We start from the raw sequence: 25,203 nt of genomic DNA, 5'->3' as shown, positions 1-25,203 counted from the left end.
TATATTTTAAAATGGTTAAAAAAATTAAAAATTGATATATTGTGATGTGAACATTATATGAAATCAAGATTTCTGTGCCTGTAAATAAAGTTTTATTGGGACACAGCCACTCCCATTTGTTCACATCTTGTCTATGGCTACATTTGTACAGTAAAGGCAGAGTTGAGTAGTAAAGACCTCATGGCTCGAAAAGCCTAAGCTATTTAATATCTGGTCATTTAAAGAAAAAATTTACCAACCTCTCCCTTAGTGATCTGGTCCTTCACTGTCACTCCTTTGTACTTGCTGCCCTTTTCTCCCTGTACTCACCCTTCTCTAGCCATCCAGCCACACTGGCCTCCTTGTTCCTCCACCTCACCAAGCATATTCCTCCTTCCCCTGCCAGGAATGCTCATTCCACAGATATCTAACTCCCTTACCTCATCATTTCTTTGCTTGGGTGTCACCTTCTTAGTAAGGGCTGACCATCTGTGTAAAATTGCATTCCCCTCCTGATACTGCCTCACTGCCCCTCTTCTCTTCTCTTTTCCCTATCACTTCACACGTTCTAACATACTGTTTAATTTACTTATTTTTGCATTTATGGCTTTGTTGTTTTCCCCTCTCTGCTCTTTTTATTTATTTATTTATTTATTTATTTATTTATTTATTTATTTATTTATTCGACAGAGACAGAGACAGCCAGCGAGAGAGGGAACACAAGCAGGGGGAGTGGGAGAGGAAGAAGCAGGCTCATAGTGGAGGAGCCTGATGTGGGGCTCGATCCCATAACGCCGGGATCACGCCCTGAGCCGAAGGCAGACGCTCAACCGCTGTGCCACCCAGGCGCCCTGTCCCCTCTCTGCTCTTAAACAACAAAGGCAGGGATTTTTGTCTGTCTTGTTCACTCATGCATCCTAAGTGCCTAGAATCGTGGCTGGCATATTATAGGTGCTCAATAAAAACTTGTTGAGATACATTGAATTATTGGTTCTTTCACCAAATGGGCCATCTAACTGGGTGGTATTTCTGTCATGTAACTATTCTGTCAAGGATTGGGAAGGACTGGTGTCCGTTTATTTCAGTGAGGAGGTACATTTTCCTATTACCACTTCCTTCGGCTGGTTTCTTGCTACCATCTTTTCCATCTTGCTCAGGGGCAATCAGTAAGTATTCAGAAAGTGTTCTGGTTCAACTTAGCTGGCTCCTACAGCCCATTCTATGTTAGGATTGTAGCCATGGGTATACCACTCTTGTTTAACTGTTAATTGATAAAGGACCTTTTGACCTGATCCCAGTATTACAAGGCTTCAAATGATATGGTGAGATTGAGCTTTTCCATCATTCTGGGTGTTTGGGGTAGGGATGAATAGCTAGATTTTTGGAGTAGTCGTATGTGATTTATAGGTTTTTCAGTTTAGCTTTCCCCTATGTCCCTTTTTTATGTAGAAAATGAAAGGAAATTTCCAGAGGAAAATACTGAAAGTCAGTGTTCATGTGGATATTATACACAAACTCAATGATACCATGTAGAGAAAGTTTATTTGAAGGGATTTGGGGGAAGAGTATTTGTTCTTTGTGTGTCTGAGTTGATTCATCCCCTGTTGTATTCCCTGTACTACCAAGTATAGTGCCAGGTACACAATAGACAGTTAATATATATTTGCTCATAAATCTCATATAATTTATCTTAAAATGATATTCTTGAAGTATCAGGTCTTTTTCTAATTTTATCTTGCCCATCTTTAATATAGTGGACGTGTGATTGTTTCATAATGGAGAAATAGAACCCAGATATTTTATTTATACATAGCTTCTTTTGGAGAGGTTGCACGTATTAGTATTAACAAATAACAAAAAGTTTTCTACTCAGCTATGATTTTGAGAGTAATAAGTAATTTCCTGGATTTCTGTGTCACACTGTTTGCAAGACATTACTTGGAATTTCTTAAGAAAGTAAGTATACTGCAATAATTATTTGTCTTAATATTTAGTATTTTCTCTTAATTGCTTTTCAGAAAAATGCCTAAATATTTGGCTAAGTTTTATAGTTTAAATATAGAGAGATAGTCATTCTTCAGTTTTGAGGTTTGCTTGTAGGAAAAGGGTCTAATATTCATACATATAAAAACCTAGCTTTGTGGGCTGGGTGGCCTGACATAGAAAGCCTTTCACCTTTAAAGATCAGTTAAAAAAGAGAGAGCACCACCAAGAGGGTGACCGTGAAAGAAAAAGTTGATGAGTTGGACTTCATACAACTAAAAACTTATGCTCAATGAAAGACACTGTTAAGAGGATGAAAAGACAAGTCACGAAGTGAGAATCCTTGCAAAACACATATCTGACAAAGGATTGCTATCCAGAATATATAAGAATTCTTAAAACTAAACACCAAGAAAACAGACAACCACATTAAAAATTGGGTAGATCTGAATAGACAACTCACCAAAGATGATGTACAGATGGCAAATAATCACGTGAAAAGATACACAACATCATATGTCATCAGGGAATTCCAAATTAAGCAAAAGTGAGATACGCTACACACCTATTGGAATGGCTCAAGTCCAAAATCTTGACACCACCAAATACTGGCAAAATGGACCAACAGGAACTCTCATTTATTGCTGGTGGGAATGTAAAATGGTACAGCCATACTGGATGAGGGAGGTTGGAAGTCCGTCCCTTCCTTCCTTCCTTCCTTCCTTCCTTCCTTCCTTCCTTCCTTCCTTCATTTATTTATTTATTAGAGAGAGAGGAGCGAGTGTGGATGAGGGAGGGGAAGAGGGGGAGAAGCAGACTCCCCACTGAGCAGGTCAGGGCCTGATCCCAGGACCCCAGACCACAACCTGAGCCAAAGGCAGACACCCAACTGACTGAGCCACCCAGGTACCCCTTGAAGTTTCTTACAAAGCTAAATTAAACATTGTCTTACCATATGGATCCCATTATCATGCTCCTTGGTATTTACTCAAATAGGTTGAAAACCTATATCCACACAAAAACCTGCACATGAATATAGCAGCTTTGTTCATAATTGCTAGAACTAGGAAGCAACCAAGATATCTTAAAGTAGGTGAATGAATAAACTGTGGTGCATCCAGGTATTGGAATACTATTCAGTGATAAAAAGAATTGTCATGGAAGAATCTTAAATGCATATTGCTATAAATGAAAAAGGCCAATCTGAAAGACTGTATACTGTATGATTTTAACTGTATGACATTTGGAAGAGGGAGGGTTGGGTAGGTGGAGCATGGGATTTTTAGGGCAGTGAAACTGTCCTGCATGATTCTGTAATGGTGAATGCATGTCATTATACATTTGTCAAAACTTGTAGAATGCACAACACAGAACCCTAATGTAAACTATGGACTTTAGTTAATAATATTGTATAAACATTGGTGCTGCGTCGGTTGTAACAATGTACCACATTGATGTAAGATGTTAATAGTAGGGGAAACTGTGTGATAGGGAGAAGGGGTATATGGATTTTCTCTACTTTCCACTCAATTTTTCTATTAACATAAAACTGTTTAAAAAAATCCATTAATTGGGGGCGCCTGGGTGGCTCAGTCAGTTAAGCGTCTGACTTCGTCTCAAGTCATGATCCTAGGGTCCTGGGATCCAGTTCTGCATTGGGCTCCCTGCTGGGGGTGGGGGGAGTCTGCGTCTCCCTCTGCCTCTCCCCCTGCTTGTGCTCCTATACTGTCTCTCAAAAATAAATAAAATCTTTTAAAAAATCCATTAATTGAAAAAATAGTGCTTGATTAAAAAAAGTGATACACATTTACCTACATGCCTACATTCTACCTGTTGCACAAAGATATTCTTATTTATTAATAAGTAGAGCGCACCTAATATTTTCCTAGGCTCTGTTTTTAAAGGTACAGATATCTGATGTATAAACAACACATTTTGTTTGATATTTGAGGGGTTTTTTTCCCCTTCTGAAGCCATTTATTGAATGTATACTTTTTGGCAGAAACTTTTAGGTATTTTTCATTTAGTTTGAAGTAGATACTGTTTACCCTATTGCACAGATGAAAAAGCTCTGACTCAGAGAAATGAAGTGGCAAGGCTGGTGCTTGAATCTAGGCCTGTTGGGGTTTAAAACCTGTGCAATTTACAAAGTCATATTTTTTGAAATTGCTAAAGTTTATCCCCTAATGTAAGTGTAAGTGCCTTTAGAGCGAAAATATCATTGAAAGACATTGTCTAGGTTTGAATCTTGGCTTTACTGTCTACTTTTGCCTTGTGTTTTTAATTAGGCTGTATTACCTCTTTATGCTCTAGTTTCCTTATGTGTTGAATGGAGATCGTAATTGAAATTGTGAGGATTAAATGAGTTAATGTATGAAAAGCTTTTAGAGCAGTGCCTGGTACAGAATATGAGTTACATAAATGTTAGCTATTAATTAATAGTGGAATATTTCCTCATTTCATAGATAAACTGAGAACCAAAGACATTAAATGATTATCTGAGTCTTTATAACTTTCTAAAGTCACATAGCTATTAAATGGCAAAGTTGAATTTTATTTCAAGGCCAGAATTTTATCCACTGTTAATGTGGTTTGTTTGTTTTTTTTTTTTTTAAAGAGGAGCTCTTTAAAAATGTGTTGCACTTTCTCCCTATCTGCTTACAGTCTACCAAATATAATTTAAATATATATATATATATATATATATATATATTCCACCCCCCACCCTCAATCAGGTTAGTAGGGAAATAGCATTGGGCTGTGACTTAGGTTCTGGATCAAGAGGCCTGAGTCCCTGGATTAGTTAGTTGTGTGACTTCTGTGTCTCTTTAGTTCATTTGTAAACTGAAGGGTGGGTGGAGTTGGGCCAGCAGATTTCTAAGTTGCTTTTATAGCACCAACAATGTGATTTTGAGATACACTGCTTTTATCATGAATTATGGCACTACACTATAAAACCCTGAAGTTCCCAGAGCTGCTTGATTTATGCATAGAGTGGTTACTTTCTATGCTAAATGACTGAAGAATGCTGTATTTTGATAGTGGTGATCCATAATTTCTCCACTACAGCAGCTTTTTTCTTAGTTTCGTCCCTGCTTTCTTTCTTTTTCTTTTTTTAAAATTTTATTTATTTTATTTGAGAGAGAGCACAAGGCAGGGCAGGTGGAGGGGGGCAGAAAGGGAAAAGCAGACTCCTTGCCTGTTGTGGGGCTGGATCCCAGGACCCTGGGATCATGACCTGAGCCAAAGGCAGACACTTAACCGACTAAGCCATCCAGGTGCCCCCCTTCCCTTCTTTCAGTTTACTTTCTTGATATGGTTGAATTTTTGACGTTACCTTTTTACAGACTGAAGCACATGAATTTTGCTGTCAGTTCTCAAATGAACACATAGCAGTCTTTTTTGGCTGCAGGATTCACAGCTAAATACTGAATGGCTGAATCCTCTAGAATGGTGAAGTGGGGTTGGGAATGGGAAATGCTGAAGACTTCTTTGTGTAGTACCATCTTTATACAAGAGGATCTTTGAGATGGGTCTTTCCATGGGATCATGTTTTAGAGTGTTTCTTAACTTTGTTGTATGAAACGACTCTATGAATTGCAGTATGTGTGTGTTTCCATCCTACCTTCGTGTGATATGTGTACTAAAGTAAGTCTGATTACTTCAGTTACGTGATTATTTTTTTTTAAAATCAAGTTTCACTAGCTTATTTCAGGTGGATTTTGTAGAGTCAGGGAAGTTGGTGACAGGATATGAATAGTTTTGCATGTAGGTCATAGCTGAGTATCATTTGTGGCTCTTTTTTTTCATGTGCGGTATTGGGGAACATTAAATGTAAATTTTCTGGTTTCAAAAACTCAAAAAGAATTAAAAAATTTTTTTTAGATTTATTAATTTGAGAGAGAGTGCGTGTGAGCGGGGAGGGGGAGGGGCATAGGGAGACAGAGAGTCTTAAGCAGACTCTGTGCTGAGTGTGGAGCCTGATGTGGGGCTTCCGATCTAACAACCCTGAGGTCATGACGTTGGTGGAAACCAAGAGTCAGATGCTTAACTGGCTGTGCCACCCAGGCGCCCCAAGGATTTTTCTTTTTAAGAGAGCAACAGATAGTATTAGGAAACTTACAGACAAAAGTATAGGGGGTTTCCTTATTTAAAGGAAATTTAAAGGAAAGATACTGCAATGAAGAGGAAGCTATTTTTTTGTGAGTTTATATATCTATGGTGTGTAAATAACTTATGATATCCACACAGCTAAGCATGTATTCTTGTTTGATGGTTGCTTTCTAGTTTTTTTTTTTTTTTTAACATCTTGGCTTATAATTTTATAAGGATTTCATCAGTGCTCAGAAGAGTTTACTTTTACCCTACCTGGAATAAAATCTCATAAAGAATGGAGCAAAGGGGTAATAGAATAGTGATTAGGCCTCAGGGCAGGAATATGCAGTGGGATATTTGGTGAGAGTCATCCATAGGTAATGAAGTCAGGATCTAGTGAATATTTAGAAGTTTGTCATAGTACATATAAGTTGAAGCCAGGAGGCAGGATCTCTCAGGAGTTAGGGGAACAGAACCAAAAAAGCATTCTGAATTTTAGGCCTAAAAATAATTAAAGAAGAAACATTGTGCCAACATGTACTGGCAATATCAAATGGAAAAGCTTCACGGTCTCAATCAATGGTGGTGTGTTTTCAGGTATGTTATCTATTTTTTGGATAGGTCTGGCTAATGCCAATTTCTAATTGAAAATCGAAAATCTTGTGGTTAATTGCAGTGTTGCCGCGGATAGTAGTATCACTTTTTCAGGTAGTAGCACTTCTTTACTGAATCTGTGTCTCTATTTATCTCTTTGAGTGCAAGTCAGCCAGCAGCCACATTGTGACTACAAGGAGTGTTATTTTTTGGCCTTATCACTTAGGCTCTTGGCCCCAGGCCTTCAGAAGGTACACTAGCTTTTTGTTTGAAATGAGGTCTTTTCCTCTATAAAGATTATTTCTTTTTAGTCAATAACATGTTTATGGGCTCCACACTCAGATATGAAATGAATTGCAAATAATCATTTTTGAAAAGTTGTTTTTCTTTTTCTCTTGCAGGTGTATTCCAGAGAATAAGTCTTCAAACATCTTTGCCGTATTGACTCTGAGTTGTCAGGGGACTCAGGCTTATGAGGAGGTACTGTCACAAAAAACAGTGTCTAGTGAAGACGACAAGAAAGTGGGGAAAGGATTGGAAAAAGAAGCTAAAACACTATAGAAAACCATGGTAGGTATTATTTGTGTTTCCTTAATTTAGTTATAAAAGATTCTAGTAGTTTAAAATTGGAAATGTTAATAGTGAGGGCAAGTGAAAGACAATGGTGTTAATTTTTGGCTCTAGTGTATCAGATAAAGATGGCACTCTACTATTTAAGCAAAGCCGATGAGTTCAGATTTATTATGAGCCCTTTAAACCACAAGATGGAGCCCCATGAGCCCTCAGGCCATAAATTATTAAATACAAAGGCGGGAAGGCTCATAAATAATATTGTTTAATAAAACTGGCATTAGCAAACTGATACGAGGATGTCTTAGGTGACCTTGAACTTGAAATTATGTAATTTTTCTCTAGTCTTCTACCTGAAGTTCAGTTTTTTCCAGTGGAAATTAAAATTTTGATCCAATCCTTTATTGAGTGATGTGAATGGTGTAGAAGTTTGAAACGTTTGAGTATTGAACTAAAAAAGTTACCTTTTTCCACATGGTTTCAAAATAACACGGTCAAGTGTTCAGTGTATTGGGGGCACTGAACCGAACCTCAAGGAAATCTTGTTTTTTTGTGGAAAGTTCATACTCAAATTGGATGAGATGTTAGATGAGATCATAATCTCTGGTGCCTAGTGTTTCAGTTGGTAAAATGTGTTGATTTTTTTCTTCTCGTATTTTGGTTCTGGAGGGTGTTGTGTGAATTTTTCCCTAAGTATAAGTGAGAAAAGGCTTAAAAAAGATGTTATAAGTGGGAGAAAAAGCACAAAAATATTAATCATCAGTATGTTTGAAATATGTTGTTTAGCAAGTCTGATGGTATTTAAGTGTTAGTTGATTTTTTAAAAAATTTGTTCTAGGGATTATAACTTAGTTGACTTGCTCTTAGAGAAGAAATTCTCCAAATATTTTCGTTCTGGATGGTGGGGAAAAAATGTTAGTTAACTTGGGATTTTTTTTCTGTCATTTAGTTTTCGGTGAGGTGTAAGAAAGGACACTGTGACTTGTGTTTCCTCAAATATGAATTATATGCCTCTTCAACTTATTTATTTATTATAGTCTTGATTTTCTTACAATTTAAATGCTTTTTAATATTTGTTATAGTTGATAAAAATTCCTTTCCTAATTTATTCGTTTTAAATTTAGCTTAGATTTTCTGGTGTTTACATAATTTTCTGTTTACATAATTTAATTGGTTGGTAGATATTTTCCAGTTTCTCCTGTTGCTTTACTTCTTAGATCTTAGATTTGAATGATAACTTTCTGTTTCTGCATAGTTATTTCTAATTTAATTTTTAAAATCTTCAAATAAATCCATTTGGACCTTGGGCTAAATAAGATAGCCCTCCCCAATTTTTTTCTTCCTTTTTTTTTTTTTTTTGGTAATACTGCTTATTCCTCCTTTCACCATTGTTTCATGATGCTTGTCCTGTCACAAACAGTAGAGTCGTGGATTTAACATTGCCAGTCTGTTATTTGTGAGAGAAACACCAAAGGTTTGTGGTATGTAGCAATATGTCATTTTGTTAAGGTAAGGCCAGTGTGCAGGACTGAGTAATTTAGCTAACTAAGTAACTTAGCAACTCACCATAAAACTAAATGACAGAGAAGATCCCAAGTTAGCACTTTTTCCTCCACCATCCAGAACTAAAAAGTTAGTAAATTTCTTCTTCTCTAAAGAGCAAGTCAAGTAATTTAATAATTTATCCCTAGAACAGCCTGGCATCTCCAGTTTGCTATATGGCTTTTTTGTTTTCTTGTTCCTTATTTTGGGATATGTGAGTAAATTTCAAGAAGTGATTAAAAAGTTTCTTTGTGGCAAAAGACTCCAGTTAGAAAACTGATTGTGGACTGCGAGCAAGGAAGAAATCTAGACAGAAATGGCTTTTATCTAGAACAAAGGAAAGCTTTGTGATTGATTTTAGTCCTTTTATTATGTAATAATTGAAGGTTTCAAGGGTTTACTTACCTTTTTCATTATAGTTTGCTTCTTTTTATAGGTGATAGTAATACTGTAGTATTTACTAGCGTCCAAATTTGTATGATTTTTAAACATTAATATTCAAACAGAAACAACAAAAGAGATAGGACTGATAAAAGAATTGAGAATATTTTAGTTTGTGGTAGACTTTAGAACAAAATATTTACCATCTACTAGCATATAAATTCATATAAGTAAAGACACTGTAGCCACCCTTTAAATGGAATACTTTGGGCTTTATGGAAACTCACCAACTTATCCCTGTTCATTTTCAGTGTACTGGTACAAGTTCTTCATGGTATTTGTAAATTTGGAAATATTCAAAAGTTTTTGGAAATGTGACTCATGAGTGTGAAGGATCTACTCTATTAAATTTTCATGAAATTCATTCTGTTTCTAGGCTCTAATCTGCTCCACTGATTTCTGGGCCAGCGTGTCATTTTAATTATTGCTTTTTAAATTTTTGATATTTTGTTTTAGTGTAATGGTACCACTCATCCATCTTTGTAGAATATTTCTTGATACTTTCATTGATTTTTTTTTTCTCCAAATGAGCATTAAAATGATTTTCGTTGAGTATTAAGTAAAGCTATCTTGAGGGGATTTTGATTGAGAATATAATACATTTGTAAATTACTTTGGGAAGTTGATTCTTTTGTAGTATGTATTTTCCCCATTTTGGAGTTCGGAATGTCTTCTGCTAATCCATTTTAAAAATTAAGCCTTGCACCAAGGGTTTGAATNGAATATTTCTTGATACTTTCATTGATTTTTTTTTTTCTCCAAATGAGCATTAAAATGATTTTCATTGAGTATTAAGTAAAGCTATCTTGAGGGGATTTTGATTGAGAATATAAATACATTTGTAAATTACTTTGGGAAGTTGATTCTTTTGTAGTATGTATTTTCCCCATTTTGGAGTTCGGAATGTCTTCTGCTAATCCATTTTAAAAATTAAGCCTTGCACCAAGGGTTTGAATGCCAAATGGTACATAGAGTTCTGCTGTGATCCATAGTTTTTCTATAGTGTTGACACATAGCTTTGTATTTTATATTATTACTGTATTAAGAAATGTCAATTTTTCAAGGTGCAGAAGTCTTCAACAGTTTGAAAGGAGTGACTGGGTATCATGAGTCACCATCATGCATTTCTAGATACTTTGTCAAAGCTAGGAAGTATCTGTTTCTCGCCGATGATTTGTGATACAGATGACCTTTTTTGAAGTGGTATTCAGAATACTAGATTCAGCTAAAAGGTAGCAAGTACATGATACCAAGAGTGACCTGGGTGAATCTTACCAAATCATGAATGAAAGACCTAATTTTCTAGTGTGGAGTTCAGTAGAATGAGGTTTACTTTCTATTCTGTGCAATTTTTTATTGTCTCAACATTAATTGTTTCACAGTGGTTTGACAATGCTCTGACTTGACTTAAATATATTTGTTTGTTTTTTAATATATTTGTATGTCATACTTTTCAGGTAGCATTACTTTTATTGAAGTAATTGTTTTCTTTCTTCTGACAGAGATCTATTAGATCTTTTGCCAATGATGATCGCCATGTTATGGTGAAACATTCAACAATCTATCCATCTCCAGAGGAACTCGAAGCTGTTCAGAATATGGTGTCTACTGTTGAATGTGCTCTTAAACATGTCTCGGATTGGCTTGATGAAACAAATAAAGGCACAAAAACAGAGGGTGAGGCAGAAGTGAAGAAGGATGAGGCCGCAGACGCCTATTCCAAGTGAGTGTGGCCTGAGCTTTGTGGTGCTTTACTGCGGTGCCCAGAAAAACTCAGAGCCCTATCCCACTGGGTTTCATTTGGTATATGGTGTTCTTTAGTTTTCTCATTTACATGACTGTAAACAAGGAAGTAAATACTTGTGGAATTTTTCCGAGTTACATTTGAAAGGAAGGCAAGAAAGGAATAATAATTAGAGCCGGAAAAGAAGATGAACTTGTTCAAGATGCCTTTTGAGAGTGCACCAAGACCTTTCAAATTGTCATTTTTGGAGATTATGAAATGTCACTTTTTCATGTGCTGGTTCAGCCTTCTAAATTCAGAAATAAATAGTAGTGTTTTTGGTCTCTGTGGAAATGATAAAATGTCATTTTTTTTTTTTAGGTATTTAAAAATCCTGGCGGAGAAGAAAGAGTGCAGGAAAATGTGTTCTAAATGTATTTTTGACCATATCTACCTTGTTGATTCCCAGGATTCAGCATTGTCTGGCATGTAGTAAAGGCTCATTGGATATTTGTGGAATGAATGATGGACTAACAGGAGCCAAACCCTTCAGGAATTATAGCAGAGTATTCTCAGTGCTGTAACAATAGTAAGAGATGAGTGAGTTGCAGCTTCATGGTAACTGGAGTTAGATCATGAAACTCTGTATGCCATACTAAGCTTACTGTTTTGAGCAATGTCACCATAACTGGAATAAGTATGATTTACTTTGAAAGAAGCTCATTTGATTATACTCTATTTATAGGACTAAGATGATTACTTTGGCTAGAACTTACAAATTGAAGATAGAGGTTATAGAATTTTTTTCCAACTTTCAAAAATGTGATAAATAGATAAAGAATTAGTGGGGAAGTATTGATGAATTGATTTTCTTCACTGAGAGATAGTGTAACCTTTTCATCTTTAGAGACAAGATAATCAGTATTAGTTTTCAGATGAAGAACATAATTCCTTGAATTTGTTAACTGTTTACAGGTGATATCTACATTGTATATAGTTCCAGCCTTGTCATCTTGGAGGTTCTTGGTGATAATTCAGGTTTTCTTGCATATGATGGCTTTAAAATAGATACCTGTCAAATGTTGAGGTTTATGTTAATTAGTAGTAATATCCAGTAATCTAGTTCTATATATCCCAGTCCTTGTGCAAGTTAAATAGTTGTGCACTCCATATTTAAATTGTACTTTGGAACGTGTTTATGCCCTTTCAAAAACTTTTTAAAAAATTTTGATAAAATATGTATAACATAAAACTTACCATTTTTTTAAAAAAGATTTTATTTATTTATTTGACAGAGATAGAGACAGCCAGGGAGAGAGGGAACACAAGCAGGGGGAGTGGGAGAGGAAGAAGCAGGCTCACAGTGGAGGAGCCTGACGTGGGGCTCGATCCCATAACACCGGGATCACGCCCTGAGCCGAAGACAGACGCCCAACCGCTGTGCCACCCAGGCGCCCCACAACTTACCATTTTTAAGTGGAATTTCATTTATCGTTGGAACAGGCCTTCTTAATACTTCTTCTGTTGTTTGTTTTTAAGGCTGAGCGGACTTTTGAAAAGTGCTCCAGCAAACTTTTGCTTAACTGGATCAGGTCACTGTATTTTAAAGGTTTTTAAAAGATAATGTGCTCCACACTTTCATTTGGACTTGCAAATATAGTTCTAGACTGTCTTTGTGAGCAGTCCCAGGTGGAGCATTTGTCTTGATTCCTCCCATGTGTTGGAACTCAAGGGGGGCAGAATGTTTGGGTCCTTATTTTGTATAAAACCAAGGCAGGCACATCTTCCAAGAACAGAGCTGTTTTCCAGTAATAGACACGGGTTGAGCTCCTGATGTGTGCTAAGTACTACAGAGGACACCGAGATGGGTGAAGGCTAGCTTCTATTTATTAAGCACCTTCTGTTGCCAGGCACTGTTAGGCAGCTTTTACCCATGTGCTCTTATTTTACCTTTTTACAAACTGACTCAAAAGTCAAAGAAAGTTCCCCCTATTTGTATTATTAGGAATACTAGGGTTCTGTTCTTAATTTTAAGTAATGCCCTATATTTGGGGTGTTTGCTTTATAGTACCTCCTATATTCAAATTCATTATTCACATTCAGGACTGAAGTAGGAGTTTTTCTCTGCTCGGTCATGCTGTCATCTGCATAAGACCAAGTATATCCTAATTGTGACATAGAATTTAATAAGCAAGTAATAATGGCTCATTAATAATAGTTATCATTTATTGAATGCCATTTACTGTGGCAGACCATTTTTCACGTTATCTTACAACAAACCTGCTAGTCTAGGTTATTATCATTTCCCTCCTCTGCCCCCATTTTGCCTATGAAATTTCTCCAGCTTCAAATTTGCACATGAAAGGAGTGACTCAGAATCATTAACAAACTTTAACTTGCTTGAGGTCAGTGAATGAGTATGTGTGGTGGGTAGGATTCATATTCATAAATTGGACTCCAGATCCAATTTTCTTAGCATCTTTGCCTCAAATTCCTATGACTGAAATGTGAAAGTATAGAGCAGGGAGAGATTATATGCTGGTTCTGGGAATCAGAAAGAACTTTATGAAGGAACGTAGCATTTGCAGAAGGCTCAGAGGATGGGAAGGCTTTTGGCAGGCAGTTCAAAGTGGAAGAAAAAATAAATCTCAGCAAAGTTCTAGGTGTGAGAAAGCATAGGGACCATTTAGGGGATAAATAGCTATTGTTCATTGGGCTATTAATGTATGCCAGCATCTGCGCTAAGTTCATTACTTACATGATGTTCTTAGGACCACTTTGTAAGAAAGGTATTTCTTTCTTTTTTACAAATGAGAAAGTAAGCTCAAAAAAGTCAGGTAATTTGTAATTTACCCAGTGTCACAATAGTGAGTGGCAGAACCAGAATTTGAACAGTGAAGTCATGTTGCCTTCTCAGTTGCCTCCCTGTATGCTAAGTACCTAAGTGTTCAGTGGGACACCAGGAAAGTAACAGGCAAAGTGCCATCCATGCAGTGCTTTTGGAAGATTATTCTGGTAGTGTTGGAATGGCAGAAGTTACTCATTAAAGCCAATGAAGAGATGGTTATTGAGGTAGTCTAGGTGAGACGTAATAAGAGCTTGAACAGAAACTAGTTTGAAGGCATTTGTTCGAAGGTGGAGGTGATTGTGGAGGGAGATTTATCAACTATTACTAGATTTGGGAGAATGAGAAGGTGAGAGGACAGGGATATAGAAGAAGAAAGAATCAAAGGTGATAGACTTTCTTCTTAATATCAGATAACTTCCTATTTGGGTCACTTGCTTAAAAACCCTTCTTCTGTCTATACTTACACCACCCTTTATAGTTTTTCATTGATTTAATGTTTATTGAATTTCTAAGGTGTGCCAGCTGCTTAACCAGTGTCTGGATTATTTATAATTTACTGTCTTGTTTCTACTGCCACAATGTTTCTCTCCCTTATCCTTTCTCTAGTTCATTCTCCACTCTGCTGATTCTTTCTCCCAGCTAGAATGACCTTTATTCTCTCTAACCATATCAAGACTGCTGAAGCCAGACTTTGAAGTTGCTTGCTTGACCTCTCTAATTTTGACCTCTCCTTCTCCCGAACTTGGAAAGCAAACGTAATAATGTAAAGAACCTGATCTTTGTGATCACACTAACCTGAATTTGAATCCCGGCTTTGCGTTTTACTCTCTCTGTGAACTTGAACAATTAACTAGCTTTTCTGAGGTTGACATTCCTTGTCTTTTAATTGCAAGCTTGTAGTGAGGTTTATTTTGTTATGTTTAAAAAATTTTTAAAGATTTTATATACTTTTGAGAGAGAACACAGGCACGCATGAGCGGGAGGGGCGGAGGGGCAGAGGTAGAAGCAGACTCCCTGCTGAGCAGGGAGCCCAATGCTGGACTCCATCCCAGGACCCCAGGATCATGACCTGAGCTGAGGGCAGACATTTAACTGAGTGAGCCACCCAGGTGCCCTCGTTGTGAGGTTTAAATGGAGTTTGTGTCATGCAGTTTGTTCTCAGATGTTACTTTTTCTCTTCCCCTTTTAAGCAGGTTACTTTTTGTGCTTGACTGTACTGTGAGCCTTGGAGCAGGAGAGGCCGGATCTCCTCTAGTGTACTTCCTGTACTCAGATGCTTGCTTACTTGTCTAGTGACTGCTAAGATTAAGTTACATTTTCACTTGTGATAAGGGAAATGAACCGATAAGAAATTTTTAGTATTCAAATCAAGGGTAGATGTTAACATTATTATTATTCATGACTTGATGTTCTTTGAATGTTTGTTCTTTTAGCCACATCTGGATTTAGAATGCATATACTGGCAGATTATCTTTGGTCTGTTCCTTCTTTCCTCAGCTGTTTAGTTTTATCACATTGTTCTGCTTTCCCCATAAACTTTTGTGGATTCCTGGAATGATACAGCTAGAAGGGAGGAGCAGCTGTTTTGCAGTTCCGGGTACTGAGCCAGCAGGCACCAGTAAGAGTAGAGTTCAGGTCTTTTAGATTTCCACCCTGATCTCTTTTTCAGTATACTTTGGTGTTCAGGTTTCTCACAAATTTCTTTAATTACTAATAAAAAGATAAAAGGAGGAAGTTTAAAAATATTTTTAAAAATGTTAAAGGGGATATAGTACATATAGACTTTCCTAACAAGCACTGTAGGTGTAATAAAGAATTAAAAGACTTGTAGTATGAAATATGTTCCTTATTGATTCCTTGGGGAAGATAGATACTTTATTAGTCTTAAATTTGAGACTTAATATTTGATGCCTGGATTTATATACTCCTTATCAGTTCATATGGATATCCAGGAAGCCAAGTGATGATTAAGTTATAGTTTGGGAAATAGGTTGTAAAAGTAATCACTTAGACTTTTATTTTTAGGGATCAAGGTGGTCGGACATTGTGTGGTGTAATGAGGATTGGCCTGGTTGCAAAAGGCTTGCTGATTAAAGATGATATGGACTTGGAGCTGGTTTTAATGTGCAAAGACAAACCCACAGAGACCCTGTTAAATACAGTCAAAGATAATCTTCCTATTCAGATTCAGGTGAGTACAGTTTAATTACACCTCTAGGAGAATTTGTAAAAAGGTGAAAATAGGTAGTGACCTTGATGAAATTAATAATAAGAAATTGGTAATAGTAAAGGGTAAGGTGCACACTAAGGGAATACTGCTACTCTGGGTCAGTGACTCATCCATCACATTTAAAACGAACTTCTGATGATTAGTGCTCAGGATATATTTACTAGATTAAGATGGCTCTTAAGGTACAGTTTTCAATTTTCAGGTATATCTTGCTGAGAGGCTTCTTGTTTTTCAGGCTAGGTCTCTCAGTTTTATAAACTTCCTGGAAGGGTTGGTATAATGCAGAAAAGATCAAAAAGAGCCTAGACAACTAGAGATGTTTATAGGTGATAATAAAATCGAAAACTCCGCTAATTTGACAGTCACTGTTCATTCTGTTAATAGAAAGTCACTATTACTTTCTTGTTCCAAACCTTTTTACAATTGGATGCTTTTAGAAAATTTTGATGTTGGCATGCTTTTTGGAGAATGCTGTGAAGGTGGAATGTTCTTCAGGGCTGAAGAACATGGGTTGGTCTGGGGCTGTGGCCGCCCTAGGACCTACTCTGCCAGTCTGCTCCAAGGGCCAGCTGTATCACTAATTGGGAAGCTGTGATCCTCTTTCAGTTTCACATGTGTTGTCTGTGGTGTAATCAGATTGTAGCTTTTTGATGATTTCATATTGGTTAGTCCTTGTATCCATGTCACATAAATAGATACCAGCCCTCAGAGTCCCACAAAGTCTTTTGAGTGGAATGCTCTCTTCTGTTTAGTTTGTTTCCTTTATTTGTATTTCTTCTAAAAAGGTTCCCCCCGCAAGTTATATGAATTCTAAATTTTTTTTTATTAGCTTTGTTATTGGATGCTTTTCTTTCACACTTACAAGTTGATCTTCGAAACTATCTTCCTGACTTTTTTATCTACTATTCTTGATACTCAAATTTGTGTTACTTGTTGACATATTTCCCTATATTAATTTTTGGAGCACCATTTTTTCATTTTGCCTTAGATCTCAAGATATGGTTTTCTGAGTGACTCAACATATATTTGGCTTTTCCATTTTCATTTCTTATGAAGAAATGTTTTTGGTCTTTCATAGGGTTAAATTGATTTCTTCTAAAAAAATATTTTAAGTCCTTTTGTTATGATTTGGCAAGGGAGAGTGGTGAGCAATATGGAGTACGATAATAGAGCTTTTTTTTTTTTTAAGAGACAGTGTGGGGGTTGGGTAATATAGGTTGGGGGCAGAGGGAGAGTGAGGGAGAGAATCTTAAGTGCAGGGCTCGATGTGGGGGTCAGTGCCATGACCCCAAGATCATGACCTGAGCTGAAATCAAGAGTTGGATGCTTAACCGACTGAGCCACCCAGGCACCCTAATAGAGCTTTTTTATTATTTTTAAAAAATTTTTTTTAAAGGTTTTATTTATTTATTCGATAGAGATAGAGACAGCCAGCGAAAGAGGGAACACAAGCAGGGGTAGTGGGAGAGGAAGAAGCAGGCTCACAGCAGAGGAGCCTGATGTGGGGCTCGATACCAGAACGCTGGGATCACGCCCTGAGCGTGAAGGCAGACGCTTAACCGCTGTGCCACCCAGGCGCCCCCTAATAGAGCTTTTAAAAAACAGTGAGCTCAGTAACAGGAGTTTCTGGCTAGCTATACTTTTTGTTATTAGAATGTTAATAAAATTCCTCATTTCTATTTTTTATATTGTTTTAAAATGTAATCTGTATTCCTGCTTTTAGTACAGTGAACACTGTTACTCTGAAATCTAGGATAAAGTAATAATCCGTGGAGGCTTTTCACCATCTCACCCCTGTTTCTGCTCCCTGTAGTGAATCCTGTTTCTAATGAGAGTGGTCCTATTCCTTAGCTATATCAGGGTGGAAAAGGAGTTGAGAACCAGGGCTATAAATAACTGGAGTTCTTATTCTGAAAATCTGTCACCTTTCTCTAGTATTGATATGGGAGATTTGGGCCAAATTTCAGTCTGCATTAATAGAGCTTTCTCTGTGCAGATCACAACTGTGTAAATTCTACATTTTTTGTCTCCTTGGTGAGTGAGGGTCTTTATTTCTGGGCACCACAGTTTTAAATGTTCTTGTTGAGCTAGCCAAGTAAGTGTTCAAGGGAAGGACCCAGAAGAAAGTGCAATCTGTGTAAACCATTTTAAATTTGAACAGACTGGGGCTTTTTAGTCAAGAGAAGACAAAAAAAGACACATATCTCTTGGTCTTTGAAGGGCTTCTTAGAGAAGTTAAAAGGGGCCTGAACTCTTAAGACCAGTGGTAGACGTTAAGAGAAAAGTATTTCCCTTTATCATAGCCAATAGAGTTATCCAACCCTGAAACCAGCTGCTTTGTGTGATGGTTAGATCTGTTACTATAGGTGTTTGGATAGAGGTATCCAAGTAAAATGGGGACATAATTGTATACCCATCTCAGATTAAATTGTATACATGTACACATATATGCCCACATACATACACACATATTTCAGAAAATCATTTTAAGCATGATTTCTACCTTTACTCCCTGCCTTCCTTTTGTTTTCTTTGTGTTTGTATGGAAAACCAATTTCTGATATGATACGCTCTTATTTTCTTGTGAATTAAAAATCTCTTTCCCGAGCACTTACCATAGCAAAACTTTTAGTAATCTAAGTACCTTAATTAATTGTGGTTGTACCATACCTTTTCTCTATGTATTCTTTTCTAGGTTGATTTTAGAACTTCCTTGAGCAGGGGATAAGGGTGACCAAAACCAGGAATCACTTTTATTTAGCCCAAAACTTTTACCATGGTGATCTGCATGCATAGTTGAAAATTAAGTTTAACTAATTCTCTTCTGGACATCTTTAATGTTATTATAGTGTCCGTATAAACAGGTTTCTGTTTTTTCTCTATGTTCTAGTTCTGGTTTTTCCAGTGACTGTGTGGCCTTTCCCTTCCTTGGTTTCCTTTATTCAAAATTAGGATAATGAATTTTCAGTTCATCTTTTTTGATATGAATGTTTAATGGTAAAATGCTATTTTAAAGCACACTGATACACAAAGACCTAGTAGTGTTTCCATTTAGCTATTGATGTCAGGTTATGGATATAAATTTCACCAATAAGAAGGACCCTGTGTAACTTATTAAACTCTATGTTGAATGTATAATAATATATTAAATATAACTTAATATGTGATTCTCATTGGTGATTATTTTGTGGAAGGCCCTTAAATTATATGTGTATAATTATATGCTAAAAAAAAAGCCCTGTATGTTTCCCTGTGGATGTCAGGTGACTTGTCCCATAACTATAGGTCTCATTGGAGTGATCTTTGAGACCTACCTATCCTTTGGGAAAGGAAGTTACTTGTTTATACTAATTTTTTTGCTGGCGAGTAACAGTGCAGAGAACCTTTCTTACTCTTTCTTACTTGATTCTCTTTAAAAATGTACATAATCTTATATAAAATTTAATCTTATATTTGTAAGTCCTTAACAAGTAGGAGTTCCTTTTGAGAATAGTCCCGTCAAAAAGGATTTGGTTTAGAGAGCATTCTCAGCAGTTTATTATTCTACAGTAGTTTTCTGTAAGAATTTTAAGAACAGCACTTTACCCATTATTGCATAATGATGCTGTTGGTATTTTACTTTCAAATATTAGAAAGAATGGTTTTAAAGATTGTGTAATAATTGTGTAGATGATTGACATTGTGGTTGCATTTTGAGGTGTGGAGAAAGAAGATTTGTTGTGGTAAGTTGGGAGGAGAGAGAAATATTATCCTTAAACTGAAAAACTAGTTTAAGACTTTACTCTTTCAGCCCAGTATTACTAATAGTTAATAACATTTGAAAATTAAGGGGCAGTCATTCATTTTTTGAGATTTTAATCTAATTAATTGGGTGTTTTTGAAATCTTGGTGACTTTCAGAAACTCACAGAAGAGAAATATCAAGTGGAACAATGTGTAGATGAGGCTTCTATTATAATTCGGAATACAAAAGAGCCCACGCTAACTTTGAAGGTGATACTTACTTCCCCTCTAATTAGGGACGAATTGGAGAAGAAGGATGGAGGTACACATGTATATATTTTTGTTTTGTTCACATAGGACCTCTCTTGAATGCTAAGTGTGCTTAATGGATTTAAGAAATAACTGTCTTCGTTTTTGGCATAAAAAGCTTTATTTCTACGTAATTGCCATATTTTGCAAAAATGCATACATTTGAAATATATGTTAATTCAAAAACCTGTTGATTATCATGTTGCTTTAATTTTTATACTAGTATGGTGTTGTTTTACTTTGTCTGTTATTACTTTGTTATTGGGATCAGCGTACCTATATTCTATGTAGTCTGATTTTAGGATTAAATGTGGTTCAGAACAATATTGTTTTCACATTTACTCACTGTTTCAAGTTACTCATTTGCCCGTTGCTGTTGACTTCTAATAACTATTACAACCTTGTAAGATTTATGCTTTACCTAGTTGTCCATGTGTAAATATGTTTTATAATGTAAGATATAAATTGGATTGTTTTCTAAAAATCTTTAGTAAATTTTTTTCTAGGAGGTTTGTGATCCTGTTAACATTTCATATATGATATATGTGGGAATTATGCCTTAAACTAATTTTTTCTGAAGTTAAAAAGAATTCTTGTGTGGCAGTATCTTCCTTATAAAAGTAGAGCAAGCAATCTGTATTCAGCTTTGAAAAGAATGATGGAGCCTGGACTTCGTTATCTGATGTTTTTATCCTGTCAAGTTAGCTTGTTTCTGCCTCTCAGTCCTACCCCTAGAAACACATGCCGTGTGATACTTGTCCTGTGTCAGACCTTTGACCAACTGGCCCTTCTCTGTCATGACAATTTAGAGGCAGTGTGGCTTATCTGGGCCAGTGGGGACTCCCTTTTGCTGTTTTTCATCACTAGACATTCAGCAAGTCCCATTGCTTTCTCCCCTACCTGAAATACCAGTGCAGTAAGAAATATTGGTCAGTTTCTTAATTTATGTCAAATTGATGATAAAGGTGTAGTAAAAGACACATTAGTGATATTAGGATTTAGAAATTTAGAATTTTGACAGGGATGTCTCATAGAATCTCTTAAAGTAAAAGTGATACACTCCTTTTAAAAACAGTTTTTTGGGATAAGTAAAATCAGCTATACCATACCCAACAGATACAAAGTAGACACATTATGAGTCAAGTTTTAAAATCAAAGTGCATCCAATCTGTAATTGGGTTTATGCCAGTACTTTTTTTTCCTTTTCTGTATATAGTATCTCTAATACCGCTGAAGAACCAATCCTAAGCAGCTTAATTTCTTTAACAGCTTTACAGTTCACCATTAACTGTAGAACTATAAAATGATTTCTGAAGTGTCAAGATAATTCTGTTANCCTTTTCTGTATATAGTATCTCTAATACCGCTGAAGAACCAATCCTAAGCAGCTTAATTTCTGTAACAGCTTTACAGTTCACCATTAACTGTAGAACTATAAAATGATTTCTGAAGTGTCAAGATAATTCTGTTAATTCTGGTAAGCTGTGTTCTGCTTGACCCTCTAGTGTAAAGCCAATCACTTCTAAGAATAGTTGTAATTATAGGTATTATTAACAATTATTTGAGTATAGAGAGATGAGAAAAAGACTGAAATCACCAAAGACTAGATTAATTCTATATCTGCTTGTAGTGGTAGGCATCTCTTCAGTTGTTTCTTTGAAAGTATTAAGGGAACATCAGGCTTCTTTTTTACCTGCCATAGTTTTGTATACTTATGTAGGATTAGGTAATAGTTTACTGTGATACCCTTAAGCTTGGTCTGTTGCCTCTATAACTTTAATTTCTGTTCACAGAAGCTGGAAACATTCTTACTGTACTGCACCCTTTCTAGAAGTCTAGTTACTGTAGAATCATCTCTCTTGAGGGTGTTTGGGTTACTAAAGGATCCCAAGACCTCTTTTTGAGCTGAGTCTGTGATCAGCTGATGTTAACCTTATTGTGTGGGATCAGATAAGGTGAAAGAATCTGCCTGGAGCTAATGTGTAAAACACATTACTTCCTCCCCCTTTGAACGGCAGAAAGATTCGCTTTGCAAATATTGTCCTTAATCTCTCANCCTCTCAGCAGCAGTTGAGTCACTGTTACCTTTTATAATTTGTGCATTTTGTCTTACCCGGGCTTTTTCAAAATGCTTTTTGATCTGTACTGCAGTTTTGCATTTTCCTGGACAACTTTTAGGATCCAGCATAACTGAACATTTAAGACCTGGGCCTCCCACTTTGATGCAGTTATTTTCAGTTGCATGGGGTGAAAGTAAAGGATTCATTTGGCTTCCAGGAATTTCTAAGACTGGGAGATATTCCCCTTTTCAAAATCGCCACTCCTTTTCTTTCTCAGTGCTTAAAAAAAATATGCATTGTAACTCTCTTTAAGGAAACATTTTCCCATAGAATCTCAACAGCTCCCCTTCCCACAAAACAAACCAACTTTTCACAGTACCTGTACACTCACATCTTTCTCTTCCCCTCTCTTCACTTGCTGCATATTTGGATAAAATCTAAAAAAGGGAAAGAAAGCGTGGTTGCAAGCAGGGAGAAACAGAGGACTGGGGCAGGTGAGAACATCACACTTAACTCCTTAGGGTTGTCTCTGCAGAAATAGGTCTTAACTATTCATTCAGATTGCCACTTAAATTTTCAGTGGCCAGAGTATATAGTGAATCTTGCTTACTCTTTCACAGGTAAGATTCCTCCCATGCTGTCAGTCTTCTTGCCATCTTCTAACCCTTTACTTGAAGGCCTTGTAGAATAACCATTCCCCATCACATATGCTTCCTGCTGAAGAAGGCATAGGAGAAGAAGCGCTTAGTGCCTGGCAGTTAGGTTTTCGATTCTTAACTCTTTTAGGTATTCTTGCTGTGTGATCTTGGACAGGTTTCTTCACTTTAAACTGTGGATAAGAAACACTTTAGAAAGTTGTTTGAGGTCAAACGACAGAATTTATGTAATGTGACTTGTACGGTATCTACACAAAGTATTTGCTCAATTAATAGTGGTAGTTAGACTTACTCAGCTTATACTAAAAAGACTCCCAGTGCAAACTCACATACTTGAACTGCCTTCAGTTCACAGTGAGAATAATGTGTTCTTGATAGGTCTGAGGAATTGAACCTAAACACAGGTAAACTCTTAAACATCCACTGAAGTGTAGTATTAGAACCAGTATACTGTATTTGCTGCAGTGCTAATAATGAACTGATTTGTTGTATAGCTTATGATTTATCAAGGGATGGCTATGTTTTTCCCTACCCATGTCCTTTATCCCTAGTGCCCAGAATGGTACCTAATACACTGTGGGTGTGCTGCACTCCCGCCCCCGGAAAAAAATACGGTAAATGAATTTTTGTAGCCAGCCCATTACCTCATTAAATAGGACTGTCCGGTGTGTAAGAAGCATTAATAATGAGCATCTTGATATTTAAGCAATGTATATTGAAGATTTAGCTGTGTTAAAGTGTTTTATAACTTACTGTGTTAGAAGCATTTTCTCATGTATGATTTAACCTTCACAACAGCCATTGCCTTGTTGATAAATGAGGAAAGTCTCAGGTTTCACCCAGCTCCTCCCTCTCTAAGTCCAGTGTGCTGCGTGCTCCCATTACTCGCTAGGATGAGTGTAAGAGCCTATCAGCTGATGCGGTTATTCTCAGCCTCACAGGGTCTCAGCTTCTTTTGGTGCTTGTGATTTTAAGAAGCACATTTGCTGTGAGGGTGGTAAGTTAGCTATTTATTATATTTACAGTGCAGTTTGAAACCAGGTGGATAGGGAACCTCCAGCAACTATTATGGCTGAGGCTAAGATGAATCTCTGCCCTCAGTATTGGGGTAGATTTTTAGGGGGTCACAGAGAAGCTGCCCAAAAGTCCCTTTTCATATATTGGTAGCCGTATGAACCTCTGATGCACCTTGGCAGTTCATTAGCCTGAGTCCTGCTAAATGGAAGGCATTAGGTTCTCACAGTCCAGAGATCACAACTGGGATTATAACGATGCAGTAGGCTTTATTTTCCTGCCTTCTCTAGCAGCTAGACCCACACTATCCAGTGCAGATCTGTAGCCATTATCTTTCCAGTGGCCGGCTGCCTACTGAAGCATTAAAGAAAAGTCATATCAAGTGATATTTCTACCATAAATTAGGAAAACAGTGCTCTCTCTGTTCTGCTGCCTTAGTGCTACATTTATGTGTCCACATCATTGTGGCCTGATGTTTGCACGGACAGTGGCGTGGTGCCTGGTATCTGCTCTTCACAAAGCCTCAAGGAATTGAGAGAAGGGGCTGCCAGGGTAACTTCAGGCTAACTAGAAAATTCTGTCAGCATGAATTCAGTAGCTCAGCTACATCCAGATTGTCAACGAGGCCTTTATGATAACCCAGCTCAATAAGTTTACCTTTGAAGAGCCCAGGTTCCTCACAGATAACTTTCATTTAACACAGCCCTGTTCTGGCTTTTCCCTACCGCATCTCCAGGCTGCTGTTTTGTTAGCAGAGAGCCAGCTTGCATGTAAAGGGATGGAGAGAAACTGACCAACATTTTGTGCAGTACTGTGTGTTTCTGGTCATGATCTAACCTCTAACCAAATAAGCAAAGTTAGGCATGGTAGCCTTGTCTTCCAGTGCTTCCACTGTTCAGAATGTTTTCTGTGCCTTCATGCCCTGATGCCATGTTACTGAGCAATAAATTTTTAAAAGCTGTTTTTCTTTGCTTTTGGCATTTTTGTCACTCCCCAAGCCCATCCCCTCTGCTGTTTCTCATCTGTTTTACTGGTCACTGTAGGAAAATGAAATAGCGCACAGTTCCATTGTTTTTAATTTAAAGACTCCAAATATCTTTTTATCAGAAAAATTTTGCTTCTCCACAAAACTGAAACTCCTATGTTAAAGTTCACGCAGAAATGTTAAGCTTGAGGTTTTACTACAAGAAGTAGCATTGTTTTTCCAACAGCAAGTCTGTACTTGCCACATTGTTTTTCTTAATGAAAAAATAGAAAACTATTACTATTTTTTAAAGTTTTTATTTATTTATTTGAGATAGAGATAGTGAAAGAGAGAGCATGAGCAGGGGGGAGAGAGGGAGAAGCAGGCTCCCCACTGAGCAGGCAGCCCCACATGGTGCTCAGTCACAGGACCCTGGGATCATGACTGGAGCCGAAGGCAGATGCTTAACCAAC

General features: G+C 36.9%; 1 protein-coding gene across 2 annotated transcripts in view; it reads left to right on the top strand.

Annotated features, from left to right (window-relative positions):
* Positions 1-25,203, top strand: part of STRBP (spermatid perinuclear RNA binding protein) — an 86,537-nt gene that overhangs the window by 16,934 nt on the left and 44,400 nt on the right. For both annotated transcript variants that reach the window (XM_034664468.1, XM_019800465.2), the window contains exons 2-5: positions 7,053-7,221; positions 10,707-10,927; positions 15,801-15,966; positions 19,905-20,049. In XM_034664468.1, coding sequence (XP_034520359.1) covers positions 7,219-7,221; positions 10,707-10,927; positions 15,801-15,966; positions 19,905-20,049 — 535 coding nt within the window. In that variant the 5' untranslated portion in view covers positions 7,053-7,218. The remainder of the gene's footprint in view (positions 1-7,052; positions 7,222-10,706; positions 10,928-15,800; positions 15,967-19,904; positions 20,050-25,203) is intronic.

Source organism: Ailuropoda melanoleuca, chromosome 7, assembly GCF_002007445.2.
Source record: "Ailuropoda melanoleuca isolate Jingjing chromosome 7, ASM200744v2, whole genome shotgun sequence".
NCBI lineage: Eukaryota > Metazoa > Chordata > Mammalia > Carnivora > Ursidae > Ailuropoda > Ailuropoda melanoleuca.
Note: the sequence above shows the minus strand (reverse complement) of the source record. Positions and strands in the feature narration are given on the sequence as shown.